This window comes from Carassius auratus, chromosome 32 (genome assembly GCF_003368295.1).
Source record: "Carassius auratus strain Wakin chromosome 32, ASM336829v1, whole genome shotgun sequence".
In the NCBI taxonomy this organism is placed as follows: domain Eukaryota; kingdom Metazoa; phylum Chordata; class Actinopteri; order Cypriniformes; family Cyprinidae; genus Carassius; species Carassius auratus.
Genome location: NC_039274.1, coordinates 9,256,096 through 9,274,318, shown reverse-complemented (window position 1 = coordinate 9,274,318; position 18,223 = coordinate 9,256,096). Strand labels below are relative to the sequence as shown.

The following is an 18,223-nucleotide window of genomic DNA, read 5'->3' as shown; positions in this document are numbered from 1 at the left end:
AGAGAAGCTTTGTAAATCGCGTTTCAAGCGTCAGAAAAAGCAGCCAAAACATTGGCTGGCTCTGAGTAAATGTATTTGGTTTCATTAGTACAGATTAATGTTTGAGAGCTGGTTATGTAGTGGACCGTGTTTGTCATTATAATATTAATTCCATTGTCTGACAACAGAAACCTTCAAATATAGTAATAAAAACAGTTTTATTGAGAATTAAATTAAATGGCTAAATTAAATTTCAGTATGTGAGCATAGGGAGGCAATACAATACGACGCACTTACGTCATAAATATGCTAATTAGCGCATGACGTCATCTAGTTCAAGTTATCATTATTTATTTTTATGAATTAAAATGTTTCAAAACACCCCTCCCCCCTCCGTTTTTTTTTTTCGTTTTTACAAATCGCACCCTGCTCATAAGTATCATTCATGTACTGTGAAACTGTAGCTTCATGCGAACGCAAAATAAATATGATCTGCATTCTTCTGGCCAAATGATGTGAGTTAAACAAAAAATAACTTCCCTTAAACACAGATGGCTAGTTATTTTTTATTATAGTTATTAACATTCAGTACTTTCAACCTACAAATCACATCATACCTTAAAAATAACAAAATGAGTTTATGATCGAATTAAATCCAGCTCCTCCTAATGACTGATAACACTACTCTTGTCTGCTGGTTTTTATAGACCGCTCTAACGAAGACAATAAAATAATTACATAAATCAATTAGTACATCAAATAATTAATTTAGTTCATTCTGTGTTAAAGGGGTGGCTGATTCGATTTTTTCGAAAGCTTGATTGTGTAATGGTGTGCAATGTAACGTGGTCAAGGCTTTTTTTTTTTTTTTTTTTTTAAACATTATTTTCCACATATTTAACTTTATTCTACACATCTTGTTTCCATTCTGGTCTGTTCAGTTCCTGGTTCTATGAAGCCCCTCCCTCAGAATTATGCAATGGGCATATTGGTTAGCATGAAGCTGTAGTTTCACAGTAAATGAATGATAATTATGAGTAAACAGTAAAATGCTGCAAATATTTTTTTCTTACTCTTGAAATATGATTTAAACCTTTAGAAAGCTTCTCTTGCGCATGCAGTCATATGTACACTTCCACAACTCTTACCCTGCATTTGCATTATTTTAACTTCATACAACACGTAAAACCAGTTTATGTGCAATATGCATGTGCACAAGGACAGAAGCACAGCTGCTAAACTTCAACATGGAGCAGATCATCCACGGTCATTCTGGCACCTCGGCCATGATGGCATGTCTGGGCATCATTTCAAACATTTCATGGCCAGCCATGCTTTCTGCTCTCACGGATAATACCACTGAGTTGACGCTTCCAGATGGACTTTGAGTGGGCTTTGTTACATTAATACCAGCAGCCTGTTGATGCTGGGACATACTTTGAACTGCGTGAGACTTTAAAGAATGCATTTGATAGTCGTGTCTTTGCTGGTATAGACGGGAGAGTGCGTCATGGTGATGTATGGAAACTAAGAGCCACCTGTCTGCTGCTCTCTGTGTGACTGTGGTTTCTTAGGCAATTAATAGCGTCTGCACGAATGACGCATTTTGATGTGTCTTGTGTCAAAGAAATCTCTAGAAATTAGGAGAGGATTGGAACCAAACAATGGAATTATTATTTGTGCGTAGGGGAAAAGCAAGTGCAAAATGTGAGTGCAAATGAGGAATATGTAATACAGTATTTAAAAGGAAAACCTGACAATAAGCATCAACAAACCTCTTTATTTAGCATGTTTTGCATAACATCATGTGGAAGGAAAATACTGAAATCACTAGACCCTACAGCATAAATCTTAAATACAATAGCAAGAAATGAACACAAGGAATAATGAAAAGCAAATCACACCTAAGCACAGACCATGGGATGTGAGTGAGAAAAGGGGAGCACAAGCAAATGAAGAAAACCGATGAAAAATTTCTTTGCTCTGTCATTTGATCATTGACATGTCATGGGATCAGTTTCAGGACAGAAGACAGAAAGAGGACAGTGTCACAGTTTCTCCAAACCCGTTCCGTCTCTCATTTCTTGCTGTCTTCTTTTGTGACTTGAGCTGCAATGAAGTGAAAGAACCATTATTAGATTACATCCTGCATTTACAAGGGGCAAAAAAGGCTACCACTGTAGAATTATCTAAAGTTACCTTTACTGCTGTTCAAAATATTTAAATACACAGCTGAGTGACCTACAGCAAGCCTGCATGCATTTCAAAACTACACTTTAAAACGGTGCTCAAGCCTATTTTGTTCATTTTAGTCATATAAAACTTTATTGGTATTAATTTGAAATTAATTATTCTTTAAATATGATTACATAGAAGCGGATAATCTCCAGTGTAGTTTGTTATGAGTTATTGCATCCATTGAAATTGTTTAGATATGCAATGCCTTTCAGAAGATTGATTTCAGTATTGAGAAGCACCCAGACATGCTGGACTTGAGAGGGTGGAGTGCTTTGTTAGTGAGAGTGCAGGAAGTGTGGGTGTAATGGCAACACATGGGGCACCGTCATGCTTACCTTGGATTTCACACAGAGCAAACCTGCGCTTACTGTTTACTCACGTTCTGAGGGAGTGAGGTCGGTAGCGAATGTGAAGGGAAACAGGAGGTAAGGAGGAAGTATTAAAGTGTGACACACAACAGAAATCATGGATCACTGGAAAGAGATCCATTTTGGAACTTTGGAACAAATGCACTTCTATGTCCAATCCAACCCAACAGTTATTAAACAAAATGAAGTATTCGATTTATGCCAAGACATGTATGTTTCTTAATTTAGTCTGAAGTAAAAGTGGCATTCTAGAATATTTTTCTTTAATCATAGCGGAGTCATAAAATAAAAGGCTAATACAGCCAGAAGTATGGATGGCTGTATCTATGTCTTTGATCTATGTCTCAGCATATATCTTTCATTCGATCATAATATAAGAGTGTTATCTTATGTTCGGTGGTCATTCAGGTAAGTTTCATTCATATGGGACACCACTGATTATGGTCCCCTCCTACAACATCTCATTTGACTATTAGCATCATGTTTTAGTGGAATACCATAAAAAAAATAAAAAAAAACCCAGGGCCTAGTATATTGAAAATTAAAACTATCAAATGAATATATAAAAAAGTAACTTAGCTTTTTTTTCACCATAAATATAGGTACACTATCATTCAAAAGTTTAGACTCAGTAAGTGTAAAATGTGGCTAACAAAACAGTTGCTTGTCCCCATTGACTTCAATAGTATAGAAAAATGTTATTGAGGTAAATGGGGACCATCAACTGTTTGCTTGCCAAAATTCTTCAAAATATCTTCTTTTGTATTTAGCAGAAGAAAGAAACTGCTGGTTTGGAATAACTTGAGAACTTTTTGCTTGCCAACATTCTTCAAAATATCTTCTTTTGTATTTGGCAGAAGAAAGAAACTGCTGGTTTGGAATAACTTGATGGTGAGTAACTGATGGCAGAATTTAGTTTTCGGGGTGAAGCATCCCTTTAAGCAGCACAACTGTTTTCAACATGATGATAATAACAATAAATGTTTTAGATCACCAAATCAGCATATTAGAATGATTTATGGAGGATCATGTGACATGGAAGACTGGAGTAATGCCTGCTGAAAATTAAGCTTTGCCATCAAAAAAATAATAATAATAAGATTTTGATTGAGAGACAAATTACATTTTAAGTTTACAATTTTATTATCAACTGTTACTAAGCAAATCTCTCAGTAACTCTTGAGTTAGAGGCATGTACTTACGGCGCACTTCCAGTTTGCATTCTACGACGTCTTCTCCACTGTCATTGATCGCCTTACACATGTACACACCTCCATCAAACGGACACGGCTTGCGGATCTCCAGAGTCAGCACACCCTGATTGCTGAACATACGGTACTTGGCCTCGTTTGAAATGTCCATCTTATTTTTGTACCATGTAATTTTAGGCTGCACAAAACATTGAAAGTAAATATCTTTACAATTTCCTTACATAAGCATTGATATGATAGACAATAATTTGTAATGCTTTTATCGGAATTATGTATAAAACAAAATGAAGCCAATAAATGAAGCCAATAAATATTTTCTGTCTGAAACAGCCAGAAAAGGCCCAACCAGCTAGCACTTATAAGAGTTCGAAGTAGTTTATTTTTGCGGATGTAGTACTTATTAATATATATATATATATATATATATCGCAAAAATAAACTAATTTGAACTCTTAAAAGTGCTAGCTGGTTGGGCCTTTTTTGTCTGTTTCAGTATCACAATATCCCTGTGAACAAAGTGAGGACCTTTGGGATGAATTGTAATGCTGACCCCATCAGTGACATTTTTATCTTACAATTCAGACTTTTATTCTCTAGAATTGCTGAACAAGCATAAATGAGTGTGATGTTTCTGTTTCATACTGCAGCTCTACTGTATAGTGCGTGGCCTTTGATATTGAGTTCACATGTGCTCACCTTAGGGATGCCTCGTACGGAGCAGCTGAGTGTAGCACTGTATCCAGCAATAACTGAGCGACTCACAAGAGGATGTGTGAACTTGGGGGCCTCAGAGAAATCATGCTCTTTGTAGGAAGGAGGCTTGTACATAATGCCTGTAAAGAAAACCGAAACCTATATCAGGGGAGTCACATGGGAATTTTAAAGACTTTAAATACAGGCAGCCTAACTGCCAATTTTTTTTTGCAGGAATGCTCTTGCCATTTAAACTGTTTATTTGTGAGCAGACAGAGCAGGCATGATAATCTAGTATATAGGCAAAATCACCTGTTTTCTGGATGTAGGCACTGTCTTTGGAGAGGCAAGGCTCTGGACTCAGACCCACCATATTCATTGCATACACACGAAACACGTACTCATTTCCCATGATCAGGTCCGAAACCACACAGTTAGTGCGCCGATACTGCTCAAACACAGTGTACCATTCCTGCAAGGAAGAGAAAAACCACACAAACGTAGTCACATATACGCAATCACAGGAATATATTACATTATAATATATATTAAAATAGCAAAGATTTATTTTTAAACTAAAAATGATAAAATTACAACCGTTTTTTTTACTGTTTTTTATTAAATAAAGTCTTTGTAAGCGACTTATTTCAAAAGCATAAAAAAAAATACTGAATGTAGTGTATTTAAAATGTATGACTTTGTGGATGTTTTTAATCACATATTAATTTATTGTAATTATTGGTCAAGTTTCATGTTTATTTGGGCTGTCTATAATACAGTTTAAAGGGGGGGTGAAATGCTCGTTTTCACTCAATATCCTGTTAATCTTGAGTACCTATAGAGTAGTACTGCATCCTTCATAACTCCAAAAAGTCTTTAGTTTTATTATATTCATAAGAGAAAGATAGTCTGTACCGATTTTTTCCCAGAAAAACACGACCGACTGGAGGCGTGACTTGTGGGCGGAGCTAAAGAATCACGAGCGCCAGTAGGCTTTTGTGTTGAGAGCGTTTGGCAGCTGTGACATTACCTTGAGGAAAAACCATCATCCAAAACAAACCATGGCTAATAGTCAGATTCAGCGTATTTTTATGATCCAGAATAAGATCCCGAGGCTGAAACTGAACGAGAGCAGCATCAGCAACGACTCGCTCCGAGCGGGGCACGAACCCGGGTCTCCAATGGGAGGCGGACGCACTAACAAGGAGACAGAGATATTTGAAGCAGTTTTACTCACCGCCTGCGGTTCCTACACACGATCGTGACCCTTTTTCGTTGGGACTGCATCATCCTTAAGAAATAAACGATACGCAAATCCGGCGTCAAACTGGGCTTTGTTTGTAAAACAAGCATCTTCGAAATGCAGGGGAACAAACACAAACACTTGCACAACTCCATTGATGCTCTGTAAAAATAAACTCCATCCACTGGTCCCTTAATGCTGTTTTTTCTTTGGTAATCTGTGCAGGGTTGTCTTGCCCTGGCAACCAAAAACACACTTCTTTTGTGACATTTCGCGACGCTCTCGCTCTGATCAGTGAATAAATGTCTGTGCTCAGCCTCTCATCAACAAAGTAATATAGCCTATGTGTTAGTTCATTTACAAATATAGGCACAAAAAATGTGTTAAGAAGGATCAATTTATCTGAAGGCAAAATTACATTATATATTTTTAAGCATAAACCTAAATTCTTTATATTATTTATGTTTGTTTGCTTAGATTTTTCTATTTTGAACCACTTGTTCATATGGTCACCAGGAAACAGTATGTGGGAACTATGTCACCACTTTTCCTTGCTAATCTAGAACACTGTAGTGTGGTTCTCAGATTTCTGACTATACCACTTTAAAATCATTGTCCATTGTTATAGGCAATGGGGGAAAACGCTGCAGGATTGCATAGCACGTGTATTAAGCCAAAGTGTCTTTACTACAGCATGTCTTTGGGAGCAGTATATGTTGAAGCAGGTAAATGGTCCGCTCATGGATGTGCCCCGAAGCCTGTAGCCTAAAGTGCTTTTATATTTAGCAGCAGAGCATCTCCGATTTCTGATTGAGATTGTCTTGTGAAACCTGATAATCCGGTGTCTTCCTGCCTACTGCTCTGGACACAGGACTAGCTCTAGTAACAATGAAACCTAAACCGGGTGCTTTTTATTTAGCCACTAACCTTAGTGGCTCAAGAGTACAAAGGGGTAAAGAGAGCACTATAATGACAGCACTTAAATCAGAGCAAGGCCGTAGGCTAAGATTTCAGCATGCTTGCACTGAAGTGGGCACAGGTGCTCCAGTTTGGTGTGCAGCAAGGGTCATTTTGGAGCTTTGGTGGGTACTAGATGTTCTGGATGCTGTTCCCTTGGCTCACAATTCAGTGCCACTGGCCAACTGTACGTCACAAGAGAGGCTATAAACTCAGTCTCGCTGCAATGCCGTGCCACTAATGAATAGTGCACATACATTACTCAGTTACCAGGAGTGTACAGTAGTGGTACCTGGAGAAGAGGGTATACTCTTAATCTATGGCAACAATTTTTTTTTAAAGTGGCCCAGCAAAGGATGAAGGCCATTTGTTTTAAACAGTGACACGTAAGACTCCAAAGTAGGCCAGTAGTATTTGCACATTGTCACTTAACTTCTGCTGCTTGACTTCATGGAGTAAGCATCATTATGAAATCAATATTAGCCACAGAAAATGTGTTTTATAAAGAATTGTGCAGCTCTATGCCAATGTGTGACTGTCTCTCCCATGCCACACAGTGACATGATAATTTCGAACCCTGACATATGTTATTAACATAATTTACAAGGTCCTGTTATTAAAAAGTGCTCATCTTGGCTGATGTCTTCATTTGATGTTGTAGTTGAATACTGATTGGGGTGAAGGACAGAGCAAGCACAGGCGTAATCATATTTCAAGGGAAATATGTTCCTGACCGCATCACTGTCTTAGGTGTTTTTAGGGAATACTTACATTTATGTGATTGGATTAGCTACTCATGTGCTGGACTGTCATGGTTTTGGCTAAAGCAGGACAATAATACTGAATGATGCGCATCAGAGGTGATTTAGAAGTGGGTGTACGCAATGCTGACTGATAAAGAAGTGGGTATATGCCGTGTAGCACTGCACTACACCACTGTCAATTACAGTGATCACAAGCCTAGCTGCTGTAGACAATGGCAACACAGGGAGGTTTATCTAAACACTAACTCTTTCTCTTTCTCTCAAATTCTCTCTGTGAGCCCGACTTTGATTACTAACAGTGCCTGGCATATGTACTATAACAGTTCATACGTACAGTATGACTCTGTCAAAGAGACAGGAAATTAAATAAAACAAAATAAATAATTCTCTATTTTAGCAAAAGCCCAAATTTGTAAGTGTAAGTTTACCATGGTTTTCTTATCAGCCTTCTGGATGTTGTAGCCTGTGATGTCGCAGTTGCCATCATCCTTGGGTGGTTTCCACTCCAGGGCAACGTTGAAGCCCCAAACATCTACCACCTTTAAATTTTGGGGTGGGCCTGGCAGGTCTGACATTAGAAAAGAACAAATTGTGTTTGGATGTTTACTGATGCAATCAAACAAACTTGTATTGTACATAAGATAACACCTTCTGTTACTCCAAACTATGAATACTGAGTGTAATTCCTAGATGTTATTCTTGCACAATTGTGACAAATCTAGTCAGGTTAAACTTACGGTGTATGGTCTAGTAACTCACCAACAATCTGTATATTCACACTGGCCCTGTCCTCCACATTCTCAATTTGCACTTGAACATCATATTTCCCAGAATCCTTTCTCTCAGATCTCCTGATGAAGAGGATGGTATCAGTGTCGCTGTTTCGTATGCTGACCTGCTTAGGGTCCAGAGGCTCATCGTTCTTTGTCCAGGTCACTTGAGGCCGTGGTTTACCCTTAAAAGTGAGGTGAGTGAAGAATGAGTCGATACATCTCATTGGTTTTTATTTGTATTACGGACAAGAAACAAATAAAATGTACTTATATGAGTGGACAAACAGATAGAGATGGATATATGTTTTTGGCCACTATAGTTCCCTACAGGGGAGTTACAGATGCCGTTCGGACTCATGTCATTGACTACCATCTGTGTGCATCCTCTCTCATTGAATTTCAGCCATAGAGCTCAGAGTATTTATAGAGTGAGAGGATGAAGATCAATGTTTCACAAACTGGGTTCTGTAAACAAACAAGTGGACAAGCTACAGTCTAGCCAAACACTGAAGCTCTGGCTGATGGAAAATGTTGGAGGTCAAGGTCTGCATCAAAAGAGGACAGCCAATGGTTTCATATTGCGACAAATAATACAGAACTTTACTGGATCTTTTCATACGACTCACAGGATGCCTGCCAAGAAACAAATCTAATTTGTTTGCATGGATTAGTCACATGTTGCACAGCATCATTTTGCTAGTGGTGTACACGTTTCAAACACAATTTTAAGGATGACTTATCTCACCTGGAAGGGGATTACCAGGTTAATCATGTCTCCTACTTTCTTGATAAGTGTCTGGCGGAGGTTACGGGGTACCCAGATTTTGGGTCGCTCTGCAATAACAGAATGCAAAGGATTCACATGGTGATGGATGGATGGATATCCACTTAAAAATAAAGCTATTTGCCTGAACATCAGCATTAATAAGCCTAGTTTCATTCTATTATCAGGTAGATTCATCTGTACCATGAGGCATTAACACAACACAATTTAGAGCAGTAGTTCCCAACCACTTTCCTGAAGCCACATTCCTCTTCTTTGTCTGACACACCTATTACAGGTCTTGGAGTTTCTAAATGAGCTGATGATCTGAATCAGGTGTGTTGGGAGGCTCCAGGAATGTGGTTGGGAACCTATGATCTAGAAGACAAAAAGCCAATACATTTGAATCTCTAGCTGTCCACACTGTGCAAAACCCTTTCCTAAAATCGTAACATTCAAAAAATATTATTTGTGTAACTCACGCATGATTTCACGGATGGTGACTGCTTGTTGCAGTGTGGCAGGAGGGCTTGGGCCCGCCATGTTATACGCCCTTACGCGGAACTGCATCTTCTCTCCGGTTGGCAGGTCACGGATGATCACAGAGGTCCTGTCTGTGAGACCCTTAAATGCAGGGATCCATTCATCAGCTATAAAGATGAAATAAAGGGTTTAGACACAGAACATTGAGGATTTATTCTGAATAGTACTTAGAGATAGCAGTTAAAAATCAAATATTGTACACCTGAATTGCTAGAGCTACACTAATGCTCAAAAGGTTGGGATCGGTGCAACTTTTTTGTAAGAAAATTGATTCTTGCTCCTTGAGCAACAAATCAGCATTTTAAAATGATTTCTGAAAGATCACTGAGGACTGGAGTAATAGCTGCTGAAAAAGCTTTGCCATCACAGGAATAAATTACATGTTTAAATATATGAATAGAAAACAGTTAATGTAGCCTTGGTCAAAATAAGAGACAAAAACGTAAAAAAAAAAAAAAAAAAAAAAATATATATATATATATATATATATATATATATATATATATATATATATATATATATATATATATATATATATATATATATATATATATATTTTTTCTTACATATACCAGGAATAGTGTACACTCTTTAAAACCATTCTGTCAAACATATTAATCTTTAAACCATCCCATATTCAAAGAAACACACTTACAGCCTTCCTTGCAGTACTCCACCCCATAGCCTTCAAGCTCAGCTGAGCCTATTCTTTCTGGAGCCCTCCATTTCAGAGAGATGGTGGTATCACTGATGTCCTCCACACACAGGCCAGTAGGTTCACTGGTAGGAGCTGTGGACAGGAAGTCAAATATCTTCTTGTATAAAGTTTTGTTCAAGTACAATTGCTTGGGTAAACTGATGTATTGGAGATGAGCTTTGTCGGCTGACAGCAAGGAAAGCCTTGTGCGTATGATGTATTTTAAGTGCAACATTTGCTATATTACACTTATATACTGTGACTAAGCCATCAGAGTAAGTACTGAAGACTGTTTAATACATGGCTGGACTTGTCACTGTTGTTTCCAGTAAAGTCTCACTGAACAATATGAGAAGAGCATACTGTTGTCACTAAACTAACCAGCCATGGAAACTATGGAAGCAACCTCAGTCTTGTGACCACTTACCTTTGAGACTTCCTTCACAGAGAGCCTTTCACTACTGACAAGAATAACCAACTGGGTTTAACTTGTGCAGTGGTGAAAAGGGCCTCTTGAAGATATACATGCTGTCTGCTGTGATTTGCAAGCAAGCTTCAGTCTAAAATATTTGTGCCATATTTAAGCGGCAATGACATGCCCAGGTCGAGCTGTGTTTTTATGAAGACTGTGAACTTGCAGCAAATCCAAGAACATCTATTCATATCTAGCCAAGAGTTATCTAGAGTGGAAAGATTACTCAATTACTTTTCCTACAAACAACTGTTTATTGCTCTAAATATGAGGCCAATAGGAATAAACAGTGTAAAATGAGCAGGCGTTGCCTTGTTGTACTTATTCAGTCCTTAAGGTGCATTCATCACATTTACTGTTCTTCTGTAAATGTTCATGTTGAAACCAAGTTATTTCATTAGGAATTAGCAATCGTAAATGAGAGCAAAAGATTTCCACAAACAGATTTTGCATCGAATTTAAGATCCAATTTTGCCACATTGACGAACAGAACACTGCTGGGTTTGGAAGTAACTTCTGTGTAAACTGTGCTTTATTCAACACTACACTACTGACATTTTAATGTTTTTTGCCTGCAACATTTCACTAATCTTTATATGCAACCATACACACAATGACATTAATGTCAATTTGTTAAATCATGACGTAAGTAATGTTTCCGGGTCCAAGTCTCTACTTGTTTCTATTGAGAATGCTCAACAGCTATTTATGAGCGCGGTTTATTCATATAAAGCTAAGATTTAAAAAATGCACAATCTATACCATAGTTTCCGGGCTCAAGACATCCCAGACAACAAAATTTTAATGATTCACAAGAGATGAATCACTGTCTAAATAATTGAGATTTTAAAATGGCAATAAAGGTTAGGTTTGTGATTTTTTTTTTTTGGTAGTACAACACACTGTAAGTATATATTAGCACCATTTGTTATTTGCTTTTGGCATCTGATTTGGACCCGGAAACAGTGACTTCAGACTTAACAAGCAGACATGCTACATGCTCCAAGTTAAGCATATCAATACCCAAGCTTAATACAATACCTATTGTTATCAAACTGGTTTAGGTTTTATGCCACTCTATGGTGTATTCTTGAAATAAGTTAAGGACAATGATGCATAAAGATATATAATATATAAAGATGTCATGAAGACTGGTATAATCCCTGCATTGATAATCTCCACAAAAGATTGTTAGAAATAAACGCCTACTGCCAACAGGTTTAGGCTCTGGTTCCGGCTCTGGTGGGGGGAAAGTTTCCTCTGGAGGCACTTCTGCAGATAGTGCCCCTTCCTCTCCTGGTGGTGCTGCTTCTGCTGGAGAAGCTCCATCTTCAGAAGGAGCAGGAGTTTCCTCCTCAGCTGGAGGTGCAGGAGCTTCAGTACTGGCCTCTTGTGCAGGGTCTTGTATAGCTGGTGCTTCTGGCTCTGGCTCTTTGGATTCTGCTGGGACATCGGGCACTGGCTCGGCCGGTGGTGCTTCAGCCGGTGGAGCCTCAGCTGGCTTCTTCTCAGCAGTCTTGGGGAGCATCGGTTTGGTCATTCTGTCTCTGGATCACTTCAGTCTGGTGTGTTCTACAAGTAGAGTCTCCTTAAAATCGTCTGTCTGTTCTGTAACACCTGCTGTGGTCTTCTCTTGGCACAGAGACGGTGACAGGCAAGCAACAAAGGAAGTGCAGTGTCCTGCCCCCTCCTCTCTTTTGACAATGCCATAGATACAGCTTTGCAAAGAGCTAACATGCCATTATTTATAGAGAAGGGTGCCATGGATAGTTTCATAATCAGCTGTCTTGTAACAGACAACAGTCTAGATAGCAATGCTTTTAATGCAGCTCACTAGAAGATTATGTTAAATATGAGCAAACAATGAATGCAAGAATATCATTAACATGTCAATTGTTTAAACTGAAAAAAAAGCTTTTCAGACTACTTTATCAGAACACAACCTGTTGATTGTAACAATTAGATGAATGAAAAAATGTGGCTGATTAGCTCAAACTTCATCCAAAAGTGAAAATTAAAGATGTTAAAGAAGATATTTTGTAGAATATGGATAAACAAACTGTTTCAGTTTCCATTGATTCACACTGTATGGATATCCGTATCAGAGGCTTAAAGAAAAGCAGAGAAAACAAACGAGTCCCTATTATGAAAGTGAAGTCATAAATCAAAGCAGTGGAACTCACCGACTGGCACAAATGGCTGGGAGGCAGCACTGGGGCGTGACATGCCGATGGCGTTTACTGCGTAAACACGCATTTCGTAGGCTACACCCTCAATCATTCTCTTGGCTTCATATGTGGTCTCTTTATAAGGATCAAAATTAAGTCTCATCCATCTATAGCTCTTTTTCTTCTTCCTTTCAAGAACGTAACCTGAAAGACATTAATAGTGCATTGTTATCATCATGCACTTCCTCTACAGTGCACATTTAAAAGCACATTTTGCATTGGGTAGCTTCTTCATTATATGCATGCTCCTATCACTTAACTTCAAAGTAGATATATTTTGTATTAAGTTAGAGGTTGAGCAAAATCCACTGATAGTTCTCAGGTACATGTGATGTAAACAAGATTTACTTAATAGAATAGGAACTACTTATAATGACTACTTATAGTGACTACTTATGGTGTAATACTAGTAAGTCACCTATGACTGGCTGGCCACCATCAAAGAGTGGGGGATCCCATTGGACAATACAAGAATCTTCACCGACACTAAGGATTCTGGGAGCTTCAGGTGGATCTGGCACATCTGTAAAACATTAAAAGCACAGTCAAACCATTTCTTCTGTACAGCTAATATACCGCTATGTCAAAGGCATTTAGCTCTCAAATGGCAGCTCTCTTCCATAGATTTGAATGTTGCAGTAAAAATAAAGTGAGTGATAATAAACAGCCAGAAAGAGATGTGGACAGTTAAGTTTGTGTCCTTTTGCTGCATTTTATTTTAGTGCAGTTCTGAAGTGTACAAAAGATTGCTGCAACATGGCTAATAATAAATAAAGGCTTATCTTCAGCCTCTCAGAGATCCGCTGGGAAATGTACTCATGGTAATGGGGTTTAAAAAGGGCTTACCAACAACTTTGACATTAATGTCAGCTGTATCCTCTCCAGCAGGATTGCGTACAATGACAGAGTACACGCCCTCATCCTGACGCTCCGCCCCCTCAATGGTAAAGATACAGTGACCTTTGGTACTCTCCACATGGACACGCCCATGTGAGTCTGTCAGCACCTGAACAACCAATCAAAACCACTTGTTAAAAATGGCTTTCATATCAACCTGGATCAGTCACAGGCCTTCAAATCTGAATTCTCAAAACCAGGCAATCAAGAATAGATCACAGAGGAAGTTCTAATATAATACTTGCAAATGCCAAAATACTCACAGATACAGCAGTTATCTGAATTTCCAGAAGATATACATTACCTGTTAAATACCCCCAGTTCCTATGAATGGAATTATACGTTATGATCTTTAGATTTTAAAAGTCTCACTCACCTTGTATTGTATAGAGTTGCGTGTGTGGTGTGTGTATGTGAAAAACTTCACATACACTGTCAAGATCTCAAACGTATTATGATTTGTGTGTAAAAGTTATGGCTGTGTTAATATTATAGCAGTCATGTTTCCTTTTTACCCAGGAAAAGACAAACCGCAGTTAAAAGTAGAAAATACATTTTTAACAATTTAAATCACTAATAATTTTTAAAAAGTAGATAGATAGATAGATAGATAGATAGATAGATAGATAGATAGATAGATAGATAGATAGATAGATAGATAGATAGATAGATAGATAGATTAAACTGATTGCAACATCATACAACACAGGTCAATAACATCACAGCCAAAGCAAGAAGCAAATCAGACACATGATTATGTGCAGTGTACAAGTAGTTGTGATTGTTAAGGCCAAAACTCACTTCACCGTTCTTCACTGTCCATGTATGCCTTGGTTCAGGACGCGACTCTCCCTCCTTAAAGCTACCCTACATGAGCAGAGCAGAAGCTGTGAAGCCATGGCAACCAGGTCAGAGGTTAAGTGTGAGAAAGTTTACTGTCAACCTTCCATTTCAGCACAAACTCTCAGTCCCAGTGAGCCTCGACAAGACTTTCTGGTTATGGCTGGGAGATTTTACAGTACCTACCTGTCAAGGCTTCTGAAGCCCAGCTGATAGATCTCCTGTTACATTTGCAGGACATCTTGGCAAATTGTAAAGAATTGCAGTACACACATAAAGTATACCCCAAACTGCAGATGAATTTAAAAAAACATAACTTGACCTCAACAAAAAGAAAGAAAAAAAAGAAAAGATTTTCTAACTAAATATCATTCTAAAGGAGAAGTTTATTGTAGGTTTGGGTGTTCTGCTGTAGTCGACCAGGGCTGTGTTTCCCAAATGCAAGTAGATCTTTCGGATCATTACTGCCAATGGTTTATAAGATCAACTTACGCTTACAATGCTTTTGGGAAACACAGTCCAGACCTATTCGCACAGACAGGGATTGTTAGAAATCGTTACCAGACAAACTGAATGACTAACTCCTACCTTTTCTCCTTTTGTCCAAACCACAATAGGGGCAGGATCTCCAGTAATTGGTACATCTAGTCGCAGTTTGTTTCCAGCTACAACCAAGATTGTGGACTCAGCGGTGCGGCCCATGCAGTCAAGATGAATCTTGGGAGGATCTTTAAAAAAAAAAAAGACACGTTGACACATTTCTCAAAAATTGATTGGTACTTTTTTTTCCCCTTCCATTTCAATATTTATGATTTAATGGAGTTCCCAAACACACATCAACTGACTTATTGTAGTAATGCTGCTTTTATTTTTACCTTGGCGTGGAACAAAATCAATCTTGACCTCTGCGAAGATAAAACACAATCATTTGAAAAACAATGGCACAGATTTTTTTTAAGAGTAGTTTAAACTCACATTCAAAAGTAATAATTAAACTAGAGGATGTACCTAAAAAGTTGAGCTTGGCAGAGAGATTGAAGGCATAGCCCTCAGGAACGAAGGTGTAGTCAGCCTCATCCTCTGGCTTTACTTCATCAATGGTCAGCTTATGAATCCTAAATATAAATATTTTTTATTTATTAAGAATGGACCTTGTGTCGTTATAACGCTACATTTTCTCTGACAATGACAATTGTTCAGTAGTGTTCTTAGTTTCAGTTTTGTTGATCTATTTTGATTCAGAACAAGTTATTTTAAGTTATTAATAACTTAAATGAATCACTCAAACATGTGACTCAGGCACTGAAGTGTTGGCAAGGTTTCTGATAACTTTTACAACAAGGGGAACAAAAAGAACACTGGATGAAGGTAAAGTGAAATGAGTTCTAAAACGCCTAAAAAACTACAATTACCATAAAGTTACAAGATACTGCAATGTTTTAGACATGTTTTTGTGATTTATGTAAACACAAAGTTACTAGGTTAAGTACCATGAAAAGGCTAGAGTAGTGTACTTTTTAAAAGTTACACTTTTAAATTTTACTTTACTATTATTTGCTATGAATATAATATTTTATTACACTTTAAACTTCATACCACTTTTAGAGCTGCTTTGCTTTTGGCAGTGTTTTTGTGGGTGGACTTACTTACATTGTCTAGCTACCATTCAGTTTAGCCACATCTTAAATGCTTGTTTTAACTTAACCAGGCTTGTTTAACCTTAATTGGAGGGATGAATGCATAGACTTTGCTTATCGACATCAAGAAGTCTCCAACTTCATATTAACCTAACACATGTGCACTTACCTTCCAATGTGTGTGATATGAGTTCTGGCATCAGGTTTCACCTCCACTCCGTTTTTGTACCAGACGCCTTTCACATTCTCATCAGATACCTCACATTTGAACACAGCCTGGTCTTTGGCCTTCACCGTCAGGTCAGCAATGCTTTGATACACCTCTAGCTGTTTCTCTAAAAGTCAGAGGTCAAAGAGAACGATGTCATCACACATGACCAAAAACCATTCAACAGCATGAACTTCCTGTCTGTTGTGGTTTACTGAAGACAGAAATCATATAGGTCTACAGCAACATGCATTGATGTTTGGGTGAACATTCCCTTTAAGATAATAAAGAGAGGTGGGGTAAAGAAAGCTAACAATTCCACCAATGGGATGGTAGAGTTACAGTTTTACTTGGCAGATTCTTTTCTTTGTTTTTTTTTTTTTTTTTTTGCACCTCTTGTACTTGATCAAAAGCCCAGACAAACTGGTAGCAGACATACCTGTGTATGAGATTGTTTGCTCGTAAAGTGCTACACATGCTTGAAGACTTAGTGTAGGTGACAGAATGAAGGAGGGAGAAGGGAGAGTGAGAACGAGACAGAAGAAAACAATAAAACAAAATGGGAGAGAAAGGGAATGAGTCATAAATCTTTCTTAGATGCTAATAAAAGCGAGAGATGGAGCAGCGTGTGACAATGACAGAAAGAGAGAGTGTTAAACCTGCCCTGTTCAAACATATGGGTCAGGAGGTCTAACAATAGCTGGCATGTGCGCATTGGGAGTGATAACCTTGTACAGAAGTGTCTTTGCCCATGTTTTTTAAACTGACGAGAGGTGAAGTTTGAATGACATAGACACAAGTGTGAAACCTTAATGACTGCCATATGTGCAAAGTACTTTTTTAAGTATAATTTTTCCATCCTTTTTAATAAGTTATAGTAATCTGAAAACATATGTGGCTAGGGTCAGAAGTTAGCAAATATAGGAGGCCTTAAAACTCTCCAAATTAAGATATGTACCCTGAACCATGAGCTCTGCTAATGATTGCCCTCCATTGGTTTTCACTCGGTAGTGTCCACAGTCCTCCTTGGTCACATCATTAATGATGAGGACATGCTTACATCCATCTTTCTTGAAGCGGTACTTGAAGGACTCATCTCGGGTGAGTTCCACACCATCTTTCTCCCTGTACAGGTCAGAAGTTTGGTATTAATGGTTTTCAAGAACTGAATATACTGTAGGTCAATTCAACAATTTGAACAAGGAGCAGCTTTGAGATTAAAGGACAGAACCATATAGGGCCTTAAAAAATGAAGATTGCAAAAGAAAAGTTCATGAAGAATGAGAATCTAGAGAGAAATAAAGAAATATTGAATAGTTTTAGAGTTCCAGGCATGATAACTTCAGAAAAAGAATATTTATGTCACTCAGACAGATATACTCTTTGCAACTGAGCTGATAGAAAAAAAATGAGGTACATTTCTAGTTGTTTTTTTACATATTTTTTTTTTTTTTTTTAGATATTCCACTTTTAAAGAAAAAAGTATCAGCTGTATGCAAAGCCACATTAAGATTTCCAAATCTCTGGGACTGAACCATTAAGGGCCTTTAAAATGAAGATACCAAAAGGAAAGTTTGTTAAGAACCAGAATCTAAAAGGATATAAGATATTAAGATATCTTGAATACTTCTTGAGTTATACGCATGCAAACCTGAGGCAAAAAATAAATAACAAAAAGTGCTTTTTGCCATCTTTGAACTGTCACCATTAGA

General features: G+C 37.9%; 1 protein-coding gene across 9 annotated transcripts in view; it reads right to left on the bottom strand.

Annotated features, from left to right (window-relative positions):
• Positions 1-1,739: 1,739 nt before the first annotated feature.
• Positions 1,740-18,223, bottom strand: part of LOC113051548 (myosin-binding protein C, cardiac-type-like) — a 30,550-nt gene continuing 14,066 nt past the window's right edge. For 5 of the 9 annotated variants that reach the window (XM_026215403.1, XM_026215406.1, XM_026215407.1 and 2 more), the window contains 19 exons: positions 17,470-17,636; positions 16,473-16,638; positions 15,675-15,781; positions 15,542-15,571; positions 15,255-15,394; positions 14,628-14,693; positions 13,776-13,935; positions 13,348-13,452; positions 12,885-13,073; positions 10,188-10,322; positions 9,472-9,639; positions 8,972-9,060; positions 8,213-8,408; positions 7,882-8,021; positions 4,802-4,961; positions 4,493-4,629; positions 3,788-3,974; positions 2,597-2,599; positions 1,740-2,088 (listed from right to left, as the gene is read on the bottom strand). In XM_026215403.1, coding sequence (XP_026071188.1) covers positions 2,057-2,088; positions 2,597-2,599; positions 3,788-3,974; positions 4,493-4,629; positions 4,802-4,961; positions 7,882-8,021; positions 8,213-8,408; positions 8,972-9,060; positions 9,472-9,639; positions 10,188-10,322; positions 12,885-13,073; positions 13,348-13,452; positions 13,776-13,935; positions 14,628-14,693; positions 15,255-15,394; positions 15,542-15,571; positions 15,675-15,781; positions 16,473-16,638; positions 17,470-17,636 — 2,377 coding nt within the window. In that variant the 3' untranslated portion in view covers positions 1,740-2,056. Of the gene's footprint in view, positions 2,089-2,552; positions 2,600-3,787; positions 3,975-4,492; positions 4,630-4,801; positions 4,962-7,881; positions 8,022-8,212; positions 8,409-8,971; positions 9,061-9,471; positions 9,640-10,187; positions 10,323-12,884; positions 13,074-13,347; positions 13,453-13,775; positions 13,936-14,627; positions 14,694-15,254; positions 15,395-15,541; positions 15,572-15,674; positions 15,782-16,472; positions 16,639-17,469; positions 17,637-18,223 lie in introns of all 9 variants that reach the window. The other 4 variants (XM_026215405.1, XM_026215404.1, XM_026215408.1 and 1 more) reach the window with 4 other exon arrangements.